Source organism: Pituophis catenifer, unplaced genomic scaffold (assembly GCF_029215685.1).
Source record: "Pituophis catenifer annectens isolate HBS135680 unplaced genomic scaffold, rPitCat1.0.hap2 SCAF_2, whole genome shotgun sequence".
Lineage (NCBI taxonomy): Eukaryota > Metazoa > Chordata > Lepidosauria > Squamata > Colubridae > Pituophis > Pituophis catenifer.
The window spans coordinates 26,115,399-26,141,602 of NW_027256882.1; the positions used below are offsets into that span (position 1 = coordinate 26,115,399).

The 26,204-nt window shown below is 45.4% G+C and overlaps 1 protein-coding gene across 1 annotated transcript in view; it reads right to left on the bottom strand.

The window, feature by feature from the left end:
* Positions 1-3,589: 3,589 nt before the first annotated feature.
* Positions 3,590-26,204, bottom strand: part of LOC139311897 (zinc finger protein 721-like) — a 51,950-nt gene continuing 29,335 nt past the window's right edge. The window contains exons 9-10 of the mRNA XM_070936418.1: positions 25,288-25,784; positions 3,590-5,886 (exon numbers count right to left, since the gene is read on the bottom strand). Coding sequence (XP_070792519.1) covers positions 4,202-5,886; positions 25,288-25,784 — 2,182 coding nt within the window. The 3' untranslated portion in view covers positions 3,590-4,201. The remainder of the gene's footprint in view (positions 5,887-25,287; positions 25,785-26,204) is intronic.

A 26,204-nucleotide genomic window follows, 5' to 3' on the forward strand; every position in this document is an offset into this window, starting at 1 on the left:
TCTTTCTATTCACAAGAGGTCTGGCCAAATTTTCCAAGGCCATTCAGCTCTCTCTTCCCAGACAAGATTTGTAAGATTCCCGAAGAACCAGAAATTTTTTTTTGATGTATCTGAGATGGAAAAATGGGGAGGAGGGGAGGGGAGGGAAGATTAAGTAAAGAAATTTGTATGAACCCACCAAGGTTTGAGGGAAAATCTTATTAGCCAGCTTGCTCTCTCTACATATTGGAAAATTTGCCTTCAGGATCAATGTCTATCAAAATATTGGAAAAATACATTTAAATGAGTATTTGATTTCTACTTCCTAGTTTCTATTAAAAATTTAGTTTTTATTCTTATGTCTTCTGTATTACTTTTGTAAATTACTCTAGGCAGAGATTATACATAATGCTCCTTCTTACTGTTTTCCCCCCAACAACAGCCCTGTGAAGTAGATTGGGCTGAGAACTGGGATGGCCTCAAGACTTTCATGCCAAAGGTTGGACTAGAAGTTAATCTCCTGTGTCAGGGCATTGATTAATCCCATAATTGGCTCTGGGACAAATCACCCTGATTAGAGGATGGATCGAGGCTTTATCCAAGTTGCAATACTCTGAAAAGAAAACCCGAAGAAAAGTTCTCTAACAAAACTCATTTATTTGTTATAAAGAAAATAAAACACCTCACTAACTAAGAAAGATAATTCTTACATTTTGAAATAGTTCGGGCCAGCTGCTTTCCAGCAACGGGCACCCGTGGCAAGAGAACAAAGGAAAAAAAGTGTGTGAAGGAATGTGGGTGGATGGACATGCCTAGTAGCTTTTGATAACAATTCTTGGCAAGGTACGGAAAGTCTGATAGTCCAGAAATGATGAAGCTCAGCTGGTAAATAAAATAACGCAGTGACATCCTGGTTTCAAAGCCTTGTGCTTTCATCACTGAGCCAAATGGTCTCTCTGGCTAATCATAATGTAATACAGTATAATTTAAAAGACAGTTTAATAGCATTTCTATGGCTGCATAGTTAAGAACAAGTCCTTGCACCCCTTGCACCCAACTCCTTACACACGGAGTTGAAGCCTTGCATGCAAAGCCAGCAGGAGGGACTCCGACCGCTCGCTTCTCTCGGCCCTTATAAAAAGGGGAAGGCGAGGGAAACCCCTTCTGAAAACGGGGCCATGAAATATGCAGGAAACTGTCCAGGAGTCACGACTGACTTGGAGGCACAAATCTCTGTTTTGCAGAGACGACCTCTCCTCCTCTCCCGCCATGCAAAGCTCTTCCCGTCGAAATGGATTGTAAATCCTCTTTTCTGCGACCCTGTTTTTTTTTTCCCCCTGGGGGCAAATGGAAGGGCGCGAAGCTTTGCTTTCTCCCCTGCCTGGCCCTTGCATGCACAGGGACGGCAGGGGAACATGGGGCCAATGGCTCCTCCTCCCCCTTTCCACGACTCCGAGCCTGATGAATGTGAGCGTCCAGGGCGGGAGAAAAGTCACCCACCCACCCAGTCACTGAACCCCCCACTCACGTCTGGATCTCCAAGTCCAAGTCTTCCCTGCAGCCTCTTCCCTTCCCTGAAAGGCTCCTCCGGGCACTGGAGAACGTTCCAAGCCTCGGGAGTCTCGCATCCCTCTTGACTTGGGAAAGAGACCGGCGCATGCTCAGTTCTCTCGTAAGGGAGGGAGGGAGGGAGCTGCACCGCTCTTCGAGGGCGCCCCCTAGAGGATCCTGTGTGCATTGCGAGAAGACCCTGCAAGAGCTCAGGACATCATCTGGAATGATGGGCATTAAATTTGAAGGAAAGGTTCCCTCTAACCAGTGGTGGGATTCAAGTAATTTAACAACCGGTTCTCTGCCCTAATGATTTCTTCCAACAACCAGTTTGCCAAACTGCTCAGAAGATTAACAACCGGTTCTCCCGAAGTGGTACGAACTGGCTGAATCCCACCACTGCCTCTAACGTAGCCTATCTAGAAAGGAAATGACCTCTCCAGCAAGCGACAGTTTGTAGATTTTACCTCTTTTTAATCTCTAAGAACTGTCTGAGATCTTGTGAAGATTGGGAAAATCTCTGTGGAGACTCAAAAATCCCTTTCTTGAAGAGCAGCTTCTCTGAAGGGTCTCTAGGGATTCCCAAGAGGAGGCCTCAAAAATGAGCAAAATCCTGTCAGAAATGGCAGGGTGGTCAAAAGACAAGGAAGAAAAGTCTCTCTATGAAACCTGGTCTGTGTCTTGTGGCTGATGGCAAACTCAGCCTTGAAGTGTGGGGAGATCAGGGGGCTGGCAGAGATACAGGGAGGAAAGCAACAGGTTGAGGAAAATTGAGATTTGTATTGATTTTTTCTTAGTGAGTTTTCAGTGAGTTCAATTATTACAGCTTCCTTTCCAAATTCATGCCTCTGCTTAGCCAAGGAAACACTAAAGGCAGCCTGTAATACTGAGAATAACCATACATCCCAATGAAAATGAAGCATTAAAAGAAAAGTTCCAAAATGGAGTGAAAGCTCAAAGTTGTGGACCTTTAAATTTTTTTACCTCAAAACAAGCCGCCATGATGGAGAAATTAAGATTGGGAGAATAAAGTCTCATATGTGACTAGAGAAAAAGTGGAATCACAAAGTGAAGGAAAGCAAATACTGAAAAATAAATATAAATCTTAAATACTACGAGGCAAAAAAAAAAGAGAGATGAATAGTTTTATTTTGGTTGTTGAATAGGCAATACACCTCAGGAAATTTGAGTAGGAACCTTAAGAGCTTTTTTGCATTGGTGCAAAATGCAGCGGTCCATATGGTTTTGTGCAAATCCCATTGTGCACATGCATTACCTTTCCTGCGGGAGCTGCATTGGCTGCCGATTTTCTTCCGGGTGCAATTCAAGGTGTTGGTTGTCACCTTTAAAGCCCTTCATGGCTTGGGACCAGGTTATCTGAGAGACCATCCCTTGCCAGTCACATCTACCCGACCCATCAGAGTGGGCAAGCAGGGAATGGTGCAGGTCCTATCCCCCAGGGAGATATACCTCGTGGGACCCAGAAGGGCCTTCTCTGTGGGGGCCCCCTCTCTGTGTAACATCATCTCCCAAAGATTTGAATGGCCCCCACTCTAGGACTCTCCCAGAAGGAGCTGAAAACCTGGTTCTGCCACTGGGAACCCAGAGCGGGATGGAGCACATTAAGTGGCTCATGTGCGGTGCTGTCACCATGGTAGGGGGTTATTTTATTATATTAATTTATTATATGACTCTTCTTCAATAAAAGAATAAAAGAAGAGTTTTATTGTTTTTATATGAGGTTTTATATTTTGTAAGCCGAAAACAGCCAGAGAAGGGGCTCAGCCCTGATACTTAACTCAACAGAAGTATTGAGGCAACAACAAGAGGTTTCCGATAACCACTACTAAAAGTTGTGCTTTTTTTTTATCTAAAAGATACTTGAAGAATAACATTATAGTTGTGTTTGATATTTGAAACAATATAATGAAAAACAATTAGAAATATTTCTACATGCAGAGAAGACCTTTGAGTATTTGGACTTGGAAAAAACCACAAGCAGGATTAGGGATTTGCCGTGTTCTGGTTTGCACTAGAAAGGCAATTTATGAATGCATATCTAAGAAGGTAAACAATTTATTTGAATTATTTATTTATTTTTATTTCATTTATTCAATTTATATGCCGCCTCTCTCCGAAGACCCAGGGCGGCTCACAATACACTCAAAAAATGACTATAAAAGGACTTAAAAATTAAATTACTCAAATGGTACTTGTATGAGATTTTAGACAACTATAGGTAGTCGTCGATTTACTACAGTTCATTTAGTGATTGTTCAAAGTTGCAGCAGCATGGAAAAAAGTGACTTATGACCATTTTTCACACTTTTGCAACATCCCCAAGGTCACCTGATCAAACGACAGATGCTTGGCAACAGATTTATGACATTTGCAGAGTCCCTGGATCATGTGATCACCTTTTGTGAGCTTCTAACAAGCAAATCCAATGGGGAAGCCAGATTCATTTCATAACAGTATTACTAACTTAACAACTATTGTGAGTCACTTAACAAATGTGGCAAGAAAAGTCGTCAAATGGCACAAAACGCAATAACTGTCTCGCTTAGCAACAGAAATTTTGGCCTCAATTGCAGTCATATGACGAGAACTACTTGGAGAAAAAAGAAGCTCACAAAAAGTCCTCTCCACACTGCAGATCTTTATTTGACTTCTATCTTGTGTGGATCCTCTTGTGGCGATGAAGATGACTGCTATAAGTAAAGCTCTTTCCACACTCCATGCATTTATAAGGTCTTTCTCCTGTGTGGCTCCTCTTGTGGCGATGAAGATAACTGCTATAAGTAAAGCTCTTTCCACACTCCATGCATTTATAAGGTCTTTCTCCTGTGTGGATCCTCTTGTGGCGATGAAGATGACTGTTATAAGTAAAGGTCTTTCCACACTCCATGCATTTATAAGGTCTTTCTCCTGTGTGGCTCCTCTTGTGGGAATCAAGGTTACCGCTACAAGTAAATGTCTTTCCACACTCAGTACATTTATAAGGTCTTTCTCCTGTGTGGATCCTCTTGTGGGAATTAAGGTAATGGCTACGAGTAAATGTCTTTCCACACTCACTACATTTATAAGGCTTCTCTCCTGTGTGGATCCTCTTGTGGAAATTAAGACTGCTGCTACAAGTAAATCCCTTTCCACATTCCATGCATTTATAAGGTCTTTCTCCTGTGTGGATCCTTTGATGGATTATAAGGGACTCAGAATAACAGAAGGTCTTTCCACACTCAATGCATTTATACGTTTGTTCTCTTTTGTGGATCCTCTTGTGGGAATTAAGTCTACTCATAGCAGTAAAGGTCTTTCCACACTCAATGCATTCATAAGGTCTCTCTCCTGTGTGGATCCTTTGATGGATTATAAGGGACTCAGAATAACAGAAGGTCTTTCCACACTCAATGCATTTATACGTTTGTTCTCTTTTGTGGATCCTCTTGTGGGAATTAAGTCTACTCATAGCAGTAAAGGTCTTTCCACAGTCCATGCATTCATAAGGTCTCTCTCCTGTGTGGATCCTTTGATGGATTATAAGGGACTCAGAATAACAGAAGGTCTTTCCACACTCAATGCATTTATACGTTTGATCTCTTTTGTGGATCCTCTTGTGGGAATTAAGTCTACTCATAGCAGTAAAGGTCTTTCCACACTCCATGCATTTATAAGGTCTTTCTCCTGTGTGGATCCTCTTGTGGGAATCAAGGTTACTGCTACGAGTAAATGTCTTTCCACACTCACTACATTTATAAGGTCTCTCTCCTGTGTGGATCCTCTTGTGGAAATTAAGACTGCTGCTACAAGTAAAGGTCTTTCCACACTCCATGCATTTATACGGTCTCTCTCCTGTGTGGATCTTCTTGTGGTTATAAAGATTATTGTTACAAGTAAATCCCTTTCCACACTCCATGCATTTATAAGGTCTTTCTCCTGTGTGGATCCTTTGATGGATTATAAGGGACTCAGAATAACAGAAGGTCTTTCCACACTCCATGCATTCATACGTTTGTTCTCTTTTGTGGATCCTCTTGTGGGAATTAAGATGACTGCTTAAATAAAAGGCCTTTCCGCAATCCATGCATTTATAAGGCTTCTCTCCTGCGTGGATCTTCTTGTGGTAATAAAGATTACTGCTACAAGTAAAGGTCTTTCCACACTCCATACATTTATATGTTCGTTCTCCTTTGTGGATCCTCTGGTGGGAATGAAGATGACTGCTACGATTAAAGGACTTTCCACACTCCATGCAGGTAAATCGTTTCCCTTCTGAATGTGTATTTTCATGAGAAAAGAGATTATCGGATATATTGAACCTCTTTCTACACTCCATGGATTTATATGGTCTTTCTCTCTTATTGATCACTGTATGGTTAGGAAGCCAACTGACCTGAGGAAGGCCTTTTTTAACTCCACTTTGTGATTGCTTTGTTTCATCACTCTTTGGTTTCATCTGATCTACAAATTTCCTTTTCCTCCCTTTTGAATGGATCGCTTGGTGTTCCTCCTTGCAATTCTTATTGTCTTCTCTATTACAGCCTTGAAAAAGAAAAATGAAAACTGTACCAAGAATAGGGGAACAAGCAAAACTTTTCTTCTGAATCGTCAATGTATTTCAGCTGTTTTGTTGGCAAACAAAGATAATAGCAAAGACCCATTTCCAAGTGAAATGATCCCCATATAATAGGATTGGATCACAGCCCTGATTTAATCTTTCATATGGGACAATTCCATGCTGCCAAAAACTCCCAAAGTGCACTGGAAACTGTGTCATAATGGGGCAGCAACATACCCAGCACTTCCCAACTTCAATAAAAGTCTCATCTCCACTTGTCTACAGAGCAGAATTTTTGAAAGTCAGAGGGAATTTCTGGATGGCAATACCTCCCTACCCTCAATTTAGGCTAAAGCCAATTCCAGTACACAAGTGGGCATATCTCTAAGAAGGGAACATGCCTCTCAGAGGTCATCTGGTCTTCGTTATAGCAGCTCAGGGCCATCGGGAACACAGTGACCAGGTTCAGGAGGGAATAACGAATCTTGGTAGCCAGGATCTTGCTCTGTCCATTCAGCCTCTTCCTCAGAGTCTTCCTAATATCTTTTATGAAATGAGTATTTTGTATTTCATGAGCAGAATGCTTTTTGAAAAAACAAACAATTTACTTTATGTAAAAAGCCAGGCTATGCTGTTTTTCTTTCAATATATTTCCTTCTTCCATAAAGTCAGTTTGGTCAAAAGGTTAAGACACCGGGCTAGAAACTAATAAAGTAACAGATATTTAAAAAAAAAAATACTTTGTCATTCTTGGGTACCAATAAGGAGAAAAAAATGAATTTCAACAAATATAGAATCAAGCAGTAGCATAACAAAATTGATAAAAGTGAAGGGAGTCTGAATACATTCTGAATGCATTCCATATCCTTCCTTTATTTTTTGTAAATAAAGGCAGCAGACAAACCAAATTTTTTTCTTCCTGCTCTTTTCCATACAACAATCCTGTGAAATGGATTGGAGAGAGTTTTGGCTCAAAGTCACCCAGCCAGCATTCATGCCTAAGGCAGAACAAGTACTCACTCACAGTCACCCAGTTTCTACCCTGGTGTCTTAACCCTTTGACCAAACTGATTTTATGGAAGAAGGAAATGTATTCAAAGAAAAACTGGAAATCTGCAGGTTGTGTCTATGGAGAAGATAATTTTGACTCACTTGGTGCTTTACTGTTTTATCCCATGTATAAATATTTTTCAGCAATGTAATTGCTGAAAAATATTTCATCTTATTTGTTTTGATAAAAAAATAGCATCATGCTTTTTAACACTTAAGAAAAAAAGAAAAGAAATTGTTTTCTTTAAAAAAATGCTTTCTGCTCATAAAACACAAAATAACCCCTTTCAACAACTGTTGAATCATGCTACAGCGTAACAAAATTCTACAAAGTCAGAATCCTTTCTGAATGCATTGTAAATAAATGATTTTTTTCCCCAAAAATAACATTCAAGCCCCTTCTCTACATTCCTGAGCACAGAAAGGAATTCTTACCCAGGTAAGCCAGATTCCTGGAATTCTCCAGCATGACTTCTCTGTGGAGTTCTCTTTGGTCAGGATCCAGTTGAGACCACTCCTCCTTGGAGAAATACACGGCCACTTCCTCAAAAGACACAACATCCTGAACAAGGACACAAGTTTCCTTATTAACAGATAATTCCAAGAATAATGAAATAATTTTCTTCCACCAATTCTAGGAAAGAGATCTAGTGAATAAAATGGGTATTTTCTGCAGTATTAAGAATAAGATCTCACCGCTTTTGGCTGATGGCACAACTAAATCATATTTGATCAAGCTGGAAGTGTTTGGAATGCCTTATGGTATAGGCAAAAATATTCTTGATCAATTGACAGTTGGGTCTTAAATCTACTACTTGTCAGTGACTCCCATTCTTCCTAGGATGGGAAGAGCAAAATACTGGCAAAACCCAGCTGACATGTTTTCCAATGGCTCATTTTATCCATTGAGGGACCAACGTACCCCAACTCCACACCTTCATGAAGAAGTTGGAAGAGCTTGTAATAGAACTCTATATGTCTATGGAGATTCTCAATCACCAGGTCACGGTAGTCCCAAAGATGCTTTTCAAAAGGCAAAAAAAGAATATTTTCTTTATAATGGTGTGTGTGAACAACCCTGGGAGACAGAAGGAAGAGCCCCGATGCTAACAACAGTCTGGTCAATGAAATCTGAAAATGAAGAAGGAGAGGTGGAAAAGGCATCTCACAAAGGATCCCCTCAAAACGGAGAGTGTGAATGTTCAGTGACCTGATGTCAAATTCATATTGCTTAGAAACAACAATTTTATACATTGAACTCTAGAACAAAATAAAATCTATCCAAGATTCATGGACCTTTTCTTATGTTTCTTCTCCTTACCTGAAGTAGCGGTTCAGCTAATCCTTCAACTTCATCAGAAAGAGGTGATTCTAAAAACTCCAAGGACAGCTTCCTACTCTCTGTGAGAAAGAGAAAAATACTGGAAGCAGATTTCTTAAAGAGAGACACTCCAATAAAGCAGAGCAAAAGAATCGGCTAAATATTGAACTCTCACAGTAAGAGCTTGTTACCTGGAGTGGTGTCCTGAGTTTGATCTTTGTGTAAGGTCTCCATGAACAGCAGCTCTTGAGAACATTTGAATGAACTTTTCCTGTTCTTGGGATACTCAGTCACAGCTTCCGTGCATTTCTGGACATGATGTGACACAAGAAAAAAAGGAAAAGTACACAGATAAAAATTATCATACTGCATTTTCAAACTAGCAGGCCTCAATGTCCATTGCTGAAACTCGAAAGAGAACAGAAGAATTGCCCCAAATACATCCTCTGGAAGAATAGAACAGATGCCCTTAGGAATTAATAATCCCAGAAAAATCTGCCAGAAAGAAATTGACAACTTCAGAGAGATCCTCTTTAGAGCTGCCATGATTCCATTCTCCCACCTGCAACTCTTCCTGCATGTTTTCCTCCTCCTGAGTCAGCAAGAAGCCTTCAGCCAGGGACACCGCCTGGGAACTGGTCTCTGCTCCACACTCCCGCACCCATTTTCCCATCTCTGGGGGAAGGACAGCCAGGAATTGTTCCAGGAGCACCAGGTCCAGCATCTGAGCCTTGGTGTGTTTTTCTGGTTGCAGCCACTGACGACAAAGGTAGTGAAGCTGAGTGCAAACATCTCGGGGACGGCTCCCCTCCTGAAACTGCACTTTTGTGAAGTGACAGCATTGGACCTCTGAACTGTTGGATGCCTCTTCCTGGCTCTTCTGCCCAGGACTTGCCTCATTCTTCCCACAGCTCCAAGGCTGAGCAGCTGGAGGGCCTTTTCTAACTTCTGCATCTGCTGGGTGTTGTCCCTCCATCTTCTCTCTGGTCTCTAAAAAAGCTCCAAAATGCACCCATGGGTCTCCACAGGTCTTTCTGTTCACAAGAGGTCTGGCCAAATTTTCCAAGGCTCTCTTCCCAGACAAGATTTTTAAGATTCCCGAAGAACCAGAAATTTTTTTGATGTATCTGAGATGGAAAAATGGGGAGTACGGGAGGGAAGAGAAGATTAAGTAAAGAAATTTGTATGAACCCACCAAGGTTTGAGGGAAAATCTTATTAGCCAGCTTGCTCTCTCTACATATCGGAAAATTTGCCTTCAGGATCAATGTCTATCAAAATATTGGAAAAATACATTTAAATATGTTTTTGATTTCTACTTCCTAGTTTCTATTAAAAATTTAGTTTTTATTCTTATGTCTTCTGTATTACTTTTGTAAATTACTCTAGGCAGAGATTATACATAATGCTCCTTCTTACTCTTTTCCCCCCAACAACAGCCCTGTGAAGTAGATTGGGCTGAGACTGGGATGGGCTGAAGGCTTTCATGCCAAAGGTTGGACTAGAAGTTACTCTCCTGTGTCAGGGCATTGATTAATCCCATAATTGGCTCTGGGACAAATCACCCTGATTAGAGGATGGATCGAGGCTTTATCCAAGTTGCAATACTCTGAAAAGAAAACCCGAAGAAAAGTTCTCTAATAAAACTCATTTATTTGTTATAAAGAAAATAAAACACCTCACTAACTAAGAAAGATAATTCTTACATTTTGAAATAGTTCGGGCCAGCTGCTTTCCAGCAACGGGCACCCGTGGCAAGAGAACAAAGGAAAAAAAGTGTGTGAAGGAATGTGGGTGGATGGACATGCCTAGTAGCTTTTGATAACAATTCTTGGCAAGGTACGGAAAGTCTGATAGTCCAGAAATGATGAAGCTCAGCTGGTAAATAAAATAACGCACTGACATCCTGGTTTCAAAGCCTTGTGCTTTCATCACTGAGCCAAATGGTCTCTCTGGCTAATCATAATGTAATACAGTATAATTTAAAAGACAGTTTAATAGCATTTCTATGGCTGCATAGTTAAGAACAAGTCCTTGCACCCCTTGCACCCAACTCCTTACACACGGAGTTGAAGCCTTGCATGCAAAGCCAGCAGGAGGGACTCACTCAGCTCGCTTCTCTCGGCCCTTATAAAAAGGGGAAGGCGAGGGAAACCCCTTCTGAAAACGGGGCCATGAAATATGCAGGAAACTGTCCAGGAGTCACGACTGACTTGGAGGCAGAAATCTCTGTTTTGCAGAGACGACTTCTCCTCCTCTCCCTCCATGCAAAGCTTTTCCCGTCGAAATGGATTGTAAATCCTCTTTTCTGCGACCCTGGTTTTTTTTTTCCCCCTGGGGGCAAATGGAAGGGCGCGAAGCTTTGCTTTCTCCCCTGCCTGGCCCTTGTATGCATAGCGACGGCAGGGGAACATGGGACCCCTGGCTCTTCCACCCTCTTTCCACGACTCCAAGCCTGATGTGAGCGTCCAGCGCGGGAGAAAAGTCACCCACCCACCCAGTCACTGAACCCCCCACTCACGTCTGGATGTCCAAGTATCTCTGCAGCCTCTTCCCTTTCCTGAAATGCTCACCCAAATGCAGAATCGGAGACGGTAGAAAGAGCGGAGCAGCTTTCAAGCCTCTGCTGCAAAATGCCCCGGGAAGCACGCAGCTCTCCTGACTTGGGAAAGAGGATGGCGCATGCTCAGTTCTAGAAAGGAAGTGGCCTCTCCGGCAGGCGTCAGTTTCTAGATTTTCCCTCTTTTTAATGCCTAAGAACCGTCTGTTATCTTTTGAAGATTGAGAAAATCTCTGTGGAGACTCAAAAATCCCTTTCCTGAAGAGCAGCTTCTCTGAAGGGTCTCTAGGGATTCCCAAGAGGAGACCTCAAAAATGAGGAAAATCCTGTCAGAAATGGCAGGACGGTCAAAAGACAAGGGAGAAAAGTCTCTCTATGAAACCCAGCCTGTGTTTTGTGGCGGATGGCAAACTCAGCCTTGAAGTGAGGGGAGATCAGGGGGCTGGCAGAGACACAGGGAGGAAAGCGACAGGTTGAGGAAAATTAAGATTTGTATTGATTTTTCTATTTCAATTATTACAGCTTCCTTTCCAAATTCATGCCTCTGGGCAGCCAAGGAGGATTAGAAATCCCAAAGGCAGCCTGTAATGATGTGAATAATCTTGAAATATAGATCCTGATGAAAAAGAGGTGTAGGAAGTTAGCACCCACCCCTTTCCTAGAAGAATGAAATATTTTAGGAAATATTAAAAGACAGAATATTATGTTTCCCTGGATGAGAAATGGAGAAGCATGTTTTAAAGACAAAGCAGGTCCCACCTTCCTGCCCCCACCCTTTTGTTAATGGGCCAGAGGCAGAAACTCAATATTTGTCAATGGACCTCATCTGCAAGACAATGGGACCCATCTAGGAGAAAACTCACCACATAGCACTTGGGAAGATTACATCAGCCAGCAAGGCAGTGGTGGGTTCCTCCCGGTTCGGTCGAGCCGGTAGCAGTGATGATATGACATCACCGAACCGGTTCTCCCCCTCCCCGCCCTCCCACCCCCCCCGACCCCCCACCCACGTTATTCTTACCTTTTATTTAATTTAATTTAATTTAATTTCCAATTTATATACCGTCTTTCTCCCTGAGGACTCAGGGCGGTGTACAGCCAAGATAAGAACATAGAATACAAATATTAAAAACAGTTAAAAATATATATAAATTTGGCCCGAAAGTTAAGAAATCACAAACCGATTAAAAGAATTTAAAAATTTCTTCTTAAGCCAGCCCGGCTTGCTGGAAAAGATGGGTTTTAAGGGCATGACGGAAGGCACTGAGGTCATGGATTCTACTTATCTCAGGGGGCAACTGATTCCAGAGGGTAGGAGCCCCCACCGAGAAGGCCCTCCCCCTGGGGGTCACCAGCCTACATTGTTTGGCTGATGGCACCCTGAGGAGGCCCTCTCTGTGGGAGTGCACAGGTCGATGGGAGGTCGTCGGTAGCAGCAGGCGGTCTCGCAGATAGCTAGGCCCTATGCCATGGAGCGCTTTAAAGGTGATAACCAACACCTTGAAGCGCACCCGGAAGACCACCGGGAGCCAGTGCAGCTCGCGCAGAAGCGGTGTTACATGGGAGCGCCATGTTGCTCCCATCACTACCCGCGCTGCTGCGTTCTGGACCAGTTGGAGCCTCCGGGTGCTCTTCAAGGGGAGCCCCATGTAGAGAGCATTGCAGTAGTCAAGGCGAGAGGTGACGAGGGCGTGAGTGACTGTGCACAAGGAATCCCGATCGAGAAAGGGCCGCAACTGGCGAATCAGGCGAACCTGACAGAAGGTCCCCCTGGTAACAGCCGTCAGATGTTCCTCCAAAGACAGCTGCCTATCCAGGAGGACTCCCAGATTGCGAGACCTTTCAGTGGGGGCCAAAGACTCGCCCCCAATAGTCAGTGATGGAGTCAACTGACTATATCGGGATGCCGGGAGCCACAGCCACTCAGTCTTGGAAGAGTTGAGTTTGAGCCTGTTCCTCCCCATCTAGATCTGCACAGCCTCCAGGCACTGGGACATCACTTCAAGGGCATCATTGGCGTGGCCTGGGGTGGAGATGTACAGCTGGGTGTCATCAGCGTACTGATGGTATCTCACCCCGAAGCCACGGATGATCTCACCCAGCGGCTTCACATAAATGTTGAACAGAAGGGGCGAGAGGACCGATCCCTGCGGCACTCCACAGATGAGAGGCCTCGAGGTCGACCTCTGCCCCCCTGCCAACACAAACTGCGACCGGTCAGAGAGAAAGGAGGAGAACCACTGCAACACAGTGCCCCCCACCCCCAACTCTTCCAGTCGGTGCAGCATGATACCATGGTTGATGGTATCAAAAGCCGCTGAGAGATCTAACAGGACCAGAACAGAGGAACAACCCCTGTCCCGAGCCCTCCAGAGATCATCAACCAACGTGACCAATGCCGTTTCCGTGCTGTGCCCAGACCTGAAACCTGACTGGAACGGATCTAGATAAGATGTTTCCTCCAGGAATTGTGGAAACTGTCGTGCGACCACACTCTCAACAACCTTTGCCATAAAGCAAAGGTTGGAGACAGGACGATAGTTAGCCAATATTGCCGGATCCAGGGACGGCTTCTTGAGGAGAGGCCTCACCACCGCCTCTTTCAGGGCAGCGGGGAAGTGACCATCACTCAACGAAGCATTAATAACGCCCTGGAGCCAGCCTCGTGTAACCTCCCGGGAAGCCAGTACCAACCAGGAGGGACACGGGTCCAGTAAACATGTGGCCGCACTAAGTCTCCCCAAAATCCTGTCCACATCATTGGGAGTCACAGCATCAAACTCCTCCCAGATAGCATTCTCAAGACTATTCCTCGTCACCCTGCCCTGATCTACCCAGTCAGAGTCCAAATCCCCCCAGATCTGAGCGATTTTGTCATACAGGTATTGTCCGAAATCCTCCGCCCTGCCTTCTAAGGGATCCTCCCGCACTCCCGGATGGAGCAGGGAGCGAGTCACCCTAAACAGGGCGGCCGGACGATTCCCTGATGACGCAATAGAGGCGGAAAAGTAATTAAACTATTTGGTCCTACCCCCAATCTATTGCTGCCTCCTGAGTCCCAGCTGTTGACTAGAGGGAAAAAAAAACTATTTAAACTCTTGCCAGGGGGCTTCAAAGGGCCGTCCTACAGCTGATCAGTGTTAAAAGCAAACAAATGAGTTGGGCCGTAAGTGTGAGGACTGGTCGTAAGTGTGAGGACCTTCCAGAAATGACTCTGACCAGCTAGCCATGCCCACCTAGTCACATGACCTCCAAGCCACACCCACAAAATAAGCCACGCCCACAGAACCGGTAGTAAAAAAATTTAGAACCCACCCCTGCAGCAAGGCTAGCTATAACCCCCACCCCCTGGGAGTCTGACAACCAATCAGGATACTCTTTCTGGGCCCCAGGAAGTTCAAAGCCAGAGAGAGCATAAAACCCGAAAACTCGCTGTATCTGCCCTTTTTCTGTTCAGGAACTCAAGCCATGTGATCCTGTCCACCATTAAACCATCTTTCCAAGCAGTCTCCATGTCTCCAGTGTCTTTTTCCCCAGTTGGAGCAGAACCCAGAAGGATATTTCTTCCAACAGAGGCATCAAAAGAAAATTCCCAAAATGGAGCGAAAGCTCAAAGTTGCGGACCTTTAAAATTTTTTACCTCAAAACAAGCCACCATGATGGAGAAATGAAGATTGGGAGAATAAAGTCTCATATGTGACTAGAGAAAAAGTGGAATTACAAAATGAAGGAAGGCAAATACTGAAAAATAAATGTAAAGCTCAAATATTACAAGGCAAAAAAGAGAGAGAGAGATGAAGTTTTTTTTTTTTTTAATTTGATTTATATGCCGCCCTTCTCCGGAGACTCAGGGCGGCTTACAATGCGTTAAGCAATAGCCTTCATACTTTTGTATATTTTATACAAAGTCAGCTTATTGCCCCCACAAACTGGGTCCTCATTTTACCTACCTTAGAAAGGATGGAAGGCTGAGTCAACCTTGAGACTGGTAAGATTCGAACCTGCAGTAATTGCAGGCAGCTGTGTTAATAACAGGGTGCTTTAAACCACTGTACTACCAAGGCTCTTATTTTGGTGTTGAGTAACGAATACGCTTCAGGAAATTTTAGTAGGAACCTTAAGGCCTTTGGATTAAAAGAATATTTTTTCTAGCCAAAAGTAATGAAGATTACACTGGTTTGAAAAGATTAGTCTGGATCTGGAGGTGGACAGTGCAAGAAAAAAGAGATTTAGCTACAATTAATGAAAGAAAGATGGAGGGGAAATTGTGCTGAAGAAGAAATTTTAAAAGAATGGCCTTAACTTCTCATTCTGGCTCCATTCTTTCCCGCCCATTTCTCTACTAACCTGTCTAATTAAGTCTTCCATTATGAAAAAATTGACATAATGATTAGGAAACCATAATCAGTGCCTTTTCACCTGTTTGATGCAGAACCATCAATTAACAATATTGCAATAAATATTTTCAAAAAAGCCCGGTTAAATTAATTATATTTAATTCACATTTAGACTTTTTCCTAATCCTTGTCATATAATAGAAAGGCAAAAAGTAGTTGAAAAAGGGTTTTTGAACATGTGTTTCATGGGCTTCCCTTCATTCTGGCTTATTTGTGAGAGCAATTCTTCCCTTCATTCTGGCTTATTTTGTGAGAGGAATGAAGCTTTTTCCATTCACGATATAATGATATATGTGATGAGGCCTTTGACCAAATAAGTTTCAATCAATCACAATATTGGAGGTCTTCTAGTCCGGCCCCCTGCTCGAGCAGGCAATCCTATACCATCTCAGATAAGTGGCTGTCTAGTCCAGTGGTGAAATCCAAATTCTTTTACTACAGGTTCTGTGGGTGTGCTGTGGCTAGGTAGGTGTGGCTTGGTGGGCATGGCAGGGGAAGGATACTGCAAAATTTCCATTCCCATCCCACTCCAAGAGAAGAATACTGCAAAATCTCAATTCCCACCCAACTCGGAGGCCAGCCAGAGATGGTATTTGCCGGTTCTCCGAACTACTCAAAATTTCCACTACCGGTTCTCCGAACTGCTCAAAATTTCTGCTACTGGTTCTCCAGAACCTGTCAGAACCTGCTGGATTTCACCCCGGTCTAGTCTCTTCTTAAAGACCTCCAGTGATGAAGCACCCACAACTTCTGAAGGCAAGCTGTTTCACTAGTTAATTGTCCTCAGTCTTAGGAAGTTTCTCCTTAATTCCAGGTTGCTTCTCTCCTTGACTAATTTCCATCCATTGTTTCTTGTCTTGCCTTCTGGTGCTTTCAAAAATAAGTTGCCTCTTCTTCGTGGCAGCCCCTCAAATAGTGTAGTGCTACTATCATGTCACCCCAGTCCTTCTTTTCGCTAGACCAGGGGTCTGCAACCACAAAACCTGTGGTTTTGGGAATGGTGGGAATGGTCAACTCGATGTCAGTCACTCCAAGTCACATGACACCCCCCCCCAAACCATGCCTAGCCAGGTTTTGTGGCTCCCCGTGTTTTCTTTTCTGAGGGAAACAGGTATCTATGTGTGTGTCTTTCTCTGTCTCTATCTCACTATCTCATTCTCCCTCTCTGTCTCCGTCTCTGTCACCTGTCTCTCTTGCTCTCTGTGTCAGCCCTGGAGGCCATCTTTTTCTTTGGAACTTCAGGGCTGCCACACTTAGTGGATTGGCATGCTGTGGGAAAATGGGAGGGGGGAATGGATGGAGTTGGTGGAAATGTATCACCATAACAACATTCTTTTCTCTGGGAGTCAAGGATGTGCAGCCTGCACCTGGAGAGGTGTGACTGGGAAACATCTCCAGTTGGGACAGTGAGTTGATTGGGCCATGTGACTGACATGTGGGTGCAGGGGAAGGGACTTTGACTTTCTTTTGGGTGGGGAAAATCTGGGGGAACTTTCAGATTTGGGTTTTCCCAGATGTGCCAATATGACATCTCTAATAAAATGGAACTGTGCTTGCCTTGGAGTTTTACTTCTGTTGGGGTGTTACTTGGAACCCTGACACTGTCTCTCCTCTCTCTCTCTCTCTCTCTCTCTCTCTCTCTTCTCTCTTTCTATCCCTATCTGTCTCTCTCTCTCATGTGTCTCTCTGTGTGTTCCCTCTTGAACCATTTCCAAAAACAGGCGAGGGTTGGGCATTTTGCTTTTTGTTTTGCTAATGTCGTTCTTTCTTCTTTGGGTGCTTTTTATCATATGATTTAAATCAAGAGTCATTTCAGGTTCCCAGATAAAGGAAACTTTTTCATCCCCTTGCTGTGGCTCCCTGTCGGCTGAACCCACCACTGGCTGGCCCAGCCCCTCACCCTCCCTTCCCAGTCACTCCTCGCCTGGCCAGAGAAGGTAAGAACGACGGCGGGGAGATGGAGACTCGCTCCATATTCCAGAGCAGGAGCAAAGTGCCCCTGTACTTGCCTCCTCTCGCAGGCGCTTCTTCCGGCCCTTGTTGGCGCTGTGCGCACCTTGGTTGCTTGGGGAGAAGCGCAAGTTGCTCTCTGCCCCGAGATACTGGAACGACTGCAGGCAATGCTCTGCTTCGTAATGGACTCCAGGAGGAGGAGGGGACGCCATCTTTCCTCATTGTTAAGCGCACTAAATTTAGCTGCTGCGCAACTAGGACTCCAAGTTTCCATTCAGTTACTGTTTTTGAGCCAGGTTTTGCCTAACCTGTAACTGTATTTTTTTTTTTCTTTGCTTAAGTGTAAACCCTGGCTTTTTTCCACATTAAATTTCATTTTCTTGGATAAGGCCCATTGTTCACGTTTGTAAATATCTTTTTGGATTCTGAACTTGTCTTCTGGGGGTGTTGGCTATTCCTGCCAGCTTAGTGTCACCTGCAAATTTGATGAGTTCCCCTTCTATTTCCTCATCCAAGTCCTTTATTTATTTATTTATTTATTTATTTATTTATTTATTTATTTATTTATTTATTTATTTATTTATTATTTATTTATTATTTATTTATTTTTGAATTTGTATACCGCCCTTCTCCCTGAGGACTCAGGGCGGTGAACAGCCAGATAAAAACATCAGATACAAATATTAAAACACATTTAAAAATATATATAGATTTGGCCCCATTAATTAAAACGATAAGCAAAACAGAACAATTAAAAAACCCTTAAAAAGAAATTAAGCCAGCCCGGCTTGTTGAAAAAAGAAAGTTTTAAGGGCACGGCGGAAGGCACTGAGGTCATGGATTCTCCTTATCTCAGGGGGCAACTGATTCCAGAGGGTAGGTGCCCCCATAGAGAAGGCCCTCCCCCTGGGGGTCACCAGCCTGCATTGTTTGGCTGATGGCACCCCGAGGAGGCCCTCTCTGTGGGAGCGCACGGGTTGGTGGGAGGTCGTCGGTGGCAGTAGGCGGTCTCGAAGATAGCTAGGCCCTATGCCATGGAGCGCTTTAAAGGTGATAACCAACACCTTGAAGCGCACCCGGAAGACCACCGGGAGCCAGTGCAGTTCACGCAGGAGCGGTGTTACATGGGAGCGCCACGCTGCTCCCGTCACTACCCGCGCTGCTGCGTTCTGGACCAGTTGGAGCCTCTGGGTGCTCCTCAAGGGGAGCCCCATGTAGAGAGCATTGCAGTAATCAAGGCGAGAGGTTACGAGGGCATGAGTGACTGTGCACAAGGAATCCCGATCAAGAAAGGGCCGCAACTGGCGGATCAGGCGAACCTGATAAAAGGTCCCCCTGGTTACAGCCGTCAGATGTTCCTCCAAGGACAGCTGCGTATCCAGGAGGACTCCCAGATTGCGAACCCTCTCTGTGGGGGCCAAAGACTCGCCCCCAATGGTCAGTGATGGAGTCAACTGACCATATCGGGATGCCGGGAACCACAGCCACTCAGTCTTGGAAGGGTTGAGCTTGAGCCTGTTCCTCCCCATCCAGATCCGTACAGCCTCCAGGCACTGGGACATCACTTCAAGGGCATCATTGGCGTGGCCTGGGGTGGAGATGTACAGCTGGGTGTCGCGCGACCACACTCTCAACAACCTTCGCCAGGAAGCGAAGGTTGGAGACAGGACGGTAGTTGGCCAATATTGCTGGATCCAGGGACGGCTTCTTGAGGAGAGGCCTCACCACCGCCTCCTTCAAGGCCGCGGGGAAGTAACCCTCACTCAATGAAGCGTTGATAACACCCTGGAGCCAGCCTCGTGTAACCTCCCGGGAGGCCAGTACCAACCAGGAGGGACACGGGTCCAGTAAACATGTGGCCGCACTAAGTCTCCCCAAAATCCTGTCCACATCATCGGGAGTCACAGCATCAAACTCCTCCCAGATAACATTATCAAGACTATTCCTCGTCACCCTGCCCTGATCTACCCAGTCAGAGTCCAAGTCCCCCCGGATCTGAGCGATTTTGTCATGCAGGTATTGTCCGAAATCCTCCGCCCTGCCTTCCAAGGGATCCTCCCGCGCTCCCAGGTGGAGCAGGGAGCGGGTTACCCTGAACAGGGCGGCCGGACGATTCCCTGATGACGCAATAGAGGCAGAAAAGTAATTGAACTTTGCCGTCTTTATCGCCACTAGGTAGGTCTTAATATGCGACCTTACCAGTGTTCGGTCAGATTCAGCGCGACTGGCCCTCCAACCGCTCTCTAGGCGTCTTTTCCGGCGTTTCATCTCCCTCAGTTCCTCGGTGAACCAAGGAGCCGCGAGGGATCGACACCGGGTCAGAGGCCGCAAAGGCACGACTCGATCCAAGGCCCCACCAGCTGCCCGGTCCCAGGCAGCTACTAGGTCCTCGGCCGAGTCGTGTGCCAGATCATCAGGAATTGGCCCAAGCTCCGTCTGGAACCTATCAGGATCCATCAGGCGCCTGGGGCGGACCCATCTAATTGGGTCCGCCTCCCTGCGGCAGGGTGTAGCGGTACGAAGGTCCAGACGAAGGAGTGAGTGATCTGACCATGACAAGGGTTCCATATCTATATCCCCTATAACAAGATCACTCAACCACTGGCCAGAGACAAAAATCAAGTCTAGAGTGTGTCCCCCCCCGTGAGTGGGGCCATGAACTAACTGAGTCAGGTCCATGGCCGTCATGGAAGCCATGAACTCCCGAGCCATCCCAGACGTTTCACCAATGGATGGCAAGTTGAAATCACCCATGACCATAAGCCTGGGTGTATCAACTGCCACCGCGGCTATCACGTCGAGTAGCTCAGGCAGGGCTGCTGCCACGCGGCAGGGAGCCAGGTACGCAAGCAGCAAGCCCATCTGAACCCCATGACCCCATCTCACGAAGAGGGACTCACATCCGACAATCTGAGGCACAGTGGTCTCCCTTGAACCAAGACCTTCTTTAATAATAACCGCCACCCCCCCCGCCCCGCCCCTGGGCTCTCGGTTGATGGTATGCTCTGAAACCTGGTGGGCACATCTCGACCAGAGGGACACCTCCCTCTGGTCCCAACCAGGTCTCCGTAATACCTGCCAGGTCCGCTCCCCCCTCCTGGATAAGATCGTGAATGAGGGGGGCCTTATTTACCACAGACCTAGCGTTGCACAGCATCAATCGCAGGCCCAGGTCCTGAGTATCTAAGCCACCTAGTATCCGAGGGGAGCCTTGGGGGCCGGGGCGCGCAATTGCTCTCAGACAGCGAGTGCGCATCCCCAACACATGATGTGGCCCCCTGCTCCCGCCATATCTGCCCCTCCCAGCCACCGTGCAGATGGTATTTCCCTCCGCCCCCCCCCCCCCCATATCTTTATGAAGATATTGAAGAGTACTGGGCCTAAGACAGAACCTTATGGTACTCTACTCCTTATTTCCCTTCATGTAGATGTCGTACCATTAAGGACTACTTGTTAGTAGTGTTTGTCAGCCAATTACAAATCCATCTAGTGATGATGATGTCTATCCCACATTTTAGTGTTTACCAATAGGCTTTGGTCTATGTTGTGACTCCGGCCCCGGAGGCTGATTTATCTTCGCATGCTGAGTCGGAGAATGATATGGAGGAAGCTGGCACGAGCTATGTGCTCTATGTGCCGAAGGGGCCATCCTCAGTGGTGAGTCAGCAAGAACTGATAGTTGCTGATGTGCCTCTGGACCCCAGCCAAATTGAGGAGGAAACAGAGGCTGGTAACGAGGAGAGAGAGCCCCTATTGGATGCAAGAGAGAGACGTAGGAGACGTCGTAGAGAACAGCTATTGCCATGTCCCAAGAGGTGTGGTCAGGAGACATAGGGCCACAACCTACAAAGTATAAAAGGGGTGTGGCTGGGCCGGAAAGGCGTGATGAACAATTTGTTGGCGTTTTGGATGTAGTGGAGTTTAGAACTGCTAGTTTTGAGTTTTGAAAAGGAGTCTGCATTCCTTTATTAGCCTGCTGGCTGTCTACCAAGACCTCTGTAACATTGCCCCGTAATTACTGAACTGATATACCTTTGGAACATTGCTGGTAACTACTTAACTCATATACTTTTGAAAGAGAACTGTTTATTAAAGGGCCAGCTTCAATCTCTCCAGCCTGCGTTTGTTAGTGGCGGGCTATATGAGCTTCTGCAAGGGCACTCATGGGAGGGGACAGAACAGTCTACTTCATTTAATACCTTAATGAAGTCTAAATATACTATGTCCACGGCATTTCACTAGTCTACTAATTTTGTCACTTTGTCAAAGAATAAAATGATTGTTTTGGCATGATCTGTTTTAATAAACCTATGCAGCTTTCTGTGATTTGCGAGTGTGATGATCTACACATCCCGGAGCCAGTTCGCCTGACCTGTCTATTTGTCAGTAGAAAGTGAAGTTAGTTTCTGAATATGACCCCAGGACACTGCAACTGGCATAAATAGGAACTAGTTGTCAAGTATTTGATCACATGTTCATGGGGATGGTGCAAAGCAGGGGTGCCAAACTCAATTTCATTGGGGGCCTCATCAGCATAATGGTTGCCCTCAAAGAGCCAGTTGCATGTAAGACTATGACAACTCACATGGTCACTTCGATACCACTCACTGGGTGAGGCTGACTTGGGACAGCTGGGTCAGGATGGAATAAGTTGCACTGGCTAACTCAAGGTGGGGAAAATTCAGTGCCTTCTTCTCAAACCCAGACATGATTGGCAGCTTGCAAGCTCAGATGTAGATAAAAGTCTCCAAGCTTGGATTGGTGTGTGTGTGTGTGTGTCTGTGTGTGCACATACAGAGCATGCCGAAGGAGACGTTCTTTCCAATCTCAGACATCGTTGGGGTTTGGTTCTCTGTCTGGTACCCCCTCCCTGCAAAGCAAGAAGCGGAGGACGACTCTGCTGAGTCATGGAAGAACTGGAGGAGAAAGTTTGCAGGGAGCAGTTTCCTCCGAGTTTAACTTCTGCCTTGATAGATCTCTGGAGACCAAGAGGAGATGGCAGGGGAGCAGCACTCCTCGGTCCTGCAGGAGGGAGGCTGGCCCTTTTCGAAAGGAAATTCTCGTTTCCAGGCTTGTGTGGTAAAGATGCCGGCTGGTTGGGGCAGACTTCCCTCACACAGCTCCCTTGCCACCCTTCCTCCTCTCCAGAGATCTGTCAAGGCAAAAGTTAGACCTGGAGGAAACTGCTTCCTACAAACCTTTCTCCTCCGCGCTTCTACATGCAGCAGCACCCTCCCTCTTCTCTAAGGGGGGCAGGTAAGGCTGGGAGGGGGGATCCAGAGGTCTCCAGCAGAGGAAGGCGAGACCAGGATGAGGACCAAAGCCTCGTCCACCAGAGGAATCTCGCCGTCCCTCTCAGGCCACACGGCTCAGACCAGCTTTGCTTAGGGGTGCTCAGCCACGCTTAACTCCTCCTCGAGGTTGCTGTTGCTGTGCTCGCTCTTCTTGGCCAGGTTGCTCCTGGTGAGTGTGGGAGGGCAAAGTGTAAGTCAGAGAGAGACACACTCCCAATCTATGGAAGGGGACTTGGCTTTCTAAGCAAACCATCCTCACTGTTAGGATGGGAGACCACCAAGAGAGGCCAGGAGGAGGGAGGCAAGGGGATGGCGAGGCAGGCAGGGTTGCTGGCGGCCAAGTACTAAGGCAGGGGTTCACTCAGATCCTCCCTCCCTCTCATTACAATCTCCTTCCTTCCTTCCTCCATCACTCATTTTCATCTCCTTCCTTATTTCCTCCCCCCTTCTCATTCCCATCTCCTTCCTTCTTCCCCCCTCCTTCCCCAGGAAGGGACAAGTGGGTGGCCATGGCTTTCCCATGTGGGGGCAGGCACAGTCCCAGTGAAAAGGAAAGCTCTCGGGGGCAGAGGGCCAGCTGTGAGGCCGGGCTGATGAGCAGGCCGAGGTGGCAGAGAGCCCTAGCAGCAACACTCCAAGGCTCAAGGTTGACTCAGCCTTCCATCCTTTCTAAGGTAGGTGAAATGAGGACCCAGTTTGTGGGGGCAATAAGCTGACTTTGTATAAAAAAAATATACAAAAGAATGAAGGCTATTGCTTAACGCATTGTAAGCCGCCCTGAGTCTCCGGAGAAGGGCGGCATATAAATCAAATTAAAAAAAAACAAAACAAAAAAAAAAAACACAGTGCCCGCCACCAGGGCCTATGCCGCCTCAATGGCCCCCTCGGCACTCCAGATCCCGTGTGCTCGTCACCTCCTGTGCACGTACCCAGGGTAGCGTCCAGCTGGGGCAGGGTGGGCCGAGGCAGCGGGGGCGGTCCCTTGCTGTCTCTAGGGTGGCCCCGTGGGCCACATCTAACCTGCACGGGCCTTGTGTTTTGACATGTCTGATTTAGTATAAAAAACAAACATAAAACGAACTCATTGTTTGTATGTTTCTCTTTTGTATCTCCAATATTTTTTCAAAATAAAACATCTCCACAACCCTTATCGGGAGATAGAAAACTTAAAATCTTTTAGAATCCAGGACTTTTGAGAAACGTTTTTGAGCTCAACTCAATTAAATTGGGTATGATTGATGATTTAAAACAGCAGTCCCTAACCTTTCTGGCTTTGTAGCCCAGGTGGGGGAGGAGGAGGAGGAGGATGGTTCTGTGCAAGCTGCTGGCAGACGCATGCATGCAGAGGTCCATTTGTGGAAGTAGCTGGCCTGTGCACCCACCGCTCAAACAAAGTGTGAGTGCCTGCCACTAGCTACGCTTGCACACGCTCATCCACTGCTTGCACGGCCTAGTTCTGGATAAAGCCTGTGGGTTGGGGACTCCTGGTTTAAAAAGAATCCATGAGAAATTGGTGGCATCCAACATTCTGGATGCAGCAATCAGAACTCTCACCGGAGTTTTCCTCAGACAAGCGGAGATGGAAAGGTAGGACAGGCAGAGAAAGGGAAAGGCCCAGATACTTGGCCCAATATCAGAACAGAAATATTCAGGCAACAGCCAAAGGTATCAGATCACCTCTAACGAAGTTGTGGGTTTTTTCCCTTTAACCAAAGACATAATTGAACAACAATGTGATAAATTGTGTTTGGTATTTTGGAATATTTGAAATAATATAATGAAAAACAATCAGGAATATTTCTACATGTACAAAAGGCCTTTGTCTATTTGAACTTAGCAAAAACCACAAGGAGGATTAGGGATCCACACTGTTCTGGTTTGCACTAGAAAGGCAATTTATGGATGCATATTTAAGAGGAGCTACAGTTTATTTGGATTATTACTCAAATTACAAGGACCCAGATTGTGGGGGCAGTAAGATGATTTTGTATAAAATATACAAAAGTATAAAGGCCATTGCTTAATGCATTGTAAGCCGCCCTGAGTCTCTGGAGAAGGGCGGCATATAAATAAAATTAAAAAAAGAAAATGGTCCTTGCAAGATACTTTAGTCCTCAATTTACTATAGTTCACATAGTGATTATTCAAAGTTATAGAAGCACTGAAAAACATGACTTATGAACATTTTTCACAGTTATGACTGTTGCAGCATCCAGATGGTTAACTGATAAAATTTCAGATGCTTGGCAACTGATTCATGACAGCTGCAGAGTCCCTAGATCATGTGATCACCTTTTGTGAGCTTCTGACAAACAAATCCAATGGGGAAGCCAGATTCATTTCATAACAGTATTACTAACTAAACAACTACAGTGATTCACTTAACAAAAGTGACAAGAAAAATTGTAAAACGGGGCAAAACGCACTTAATAACTGTTTCCCTTAGCAACAGAAATATTGGGCTCAATTGCCGTTATACACGAAGAACTATCTGGATTTCTCTTGGAGCTCTCTCCACAATTCCTTCATTGATTTGGTTTCTCCAGTGTGTGGATGCTTCTCTGGCGAGTAAAAGCATTACTCCTTACAAAACTCCACTCCATGCATTCATATGGTTTTTTCCTCCCGCATGGATCCATTTATGGGACGTGAGATCAGAACTCCTTCTAAAGCCCTCTCCACATTCCACACATTTATAAGGTCTTTCTCCTGTGTGGATACTCATGTGGTAATTAAGATCACTACTACGAGTAAAGGTCTTTCCACATTGCACACATTTATAAGGTCTTTCTCCTGTGTGGATCCTCTTGTGGGAATTAAGACTACTGCTATAAGTAAAGGTCTTTCCACACTCCATGCATTTATAAGGTGTTTCTCCTTTGTGATTCCTTTTATGGGTTTTAAAAGAATGATGATAACAAAAGGTCTTTCCACACTCCATGCATTGATACGGTTTCTCTCCTGTGTGGATCCTCTTGTGGGTATTAAGATTACCACTCTTCCTAAAACCCTTTCCACACTCCATGCAATGATATGGCTTCTCTCCTGTGTGGATCAAATTGTGGGATTTCAGACTACTGCTACAAGTAAAGGTTTTTCCACACTCCATGCATTTATAAGGTCTTTCTCCTGTGTGGATCCTTACATGTCTTCTAAGAGAGTGATTATAAGAGAAGGTTTTTCCACATTCCGTGCAGGTATTTGGTTTCTCTTCTGAATGTGCCTTTTCATGAGAAATGAGATGATCGGATTTATTGAACCTCTTTCCGCACTCCATGAATTTATATGGTCTTTCTCCCATATCGATCACTCTATGGTTAGGAAGCCAACTGACCTGAGAAAGACTTTTTTTAATTCCACTTTGTGATTGCTTTGTTTCATCGCTCTCTGGTTGGGTGTGACCTACAAATTTCCTTTTCCCGCCTTTCGAATGGATCGCTTGGCATTCCTCCTTGCAATTCTTCTTCTCTTGTTCATTAAAGCCTTGAAAAAGAAAAGTGAAAATTGTGTATTTGAATTCCAGTAGGATTGGATCACAAACC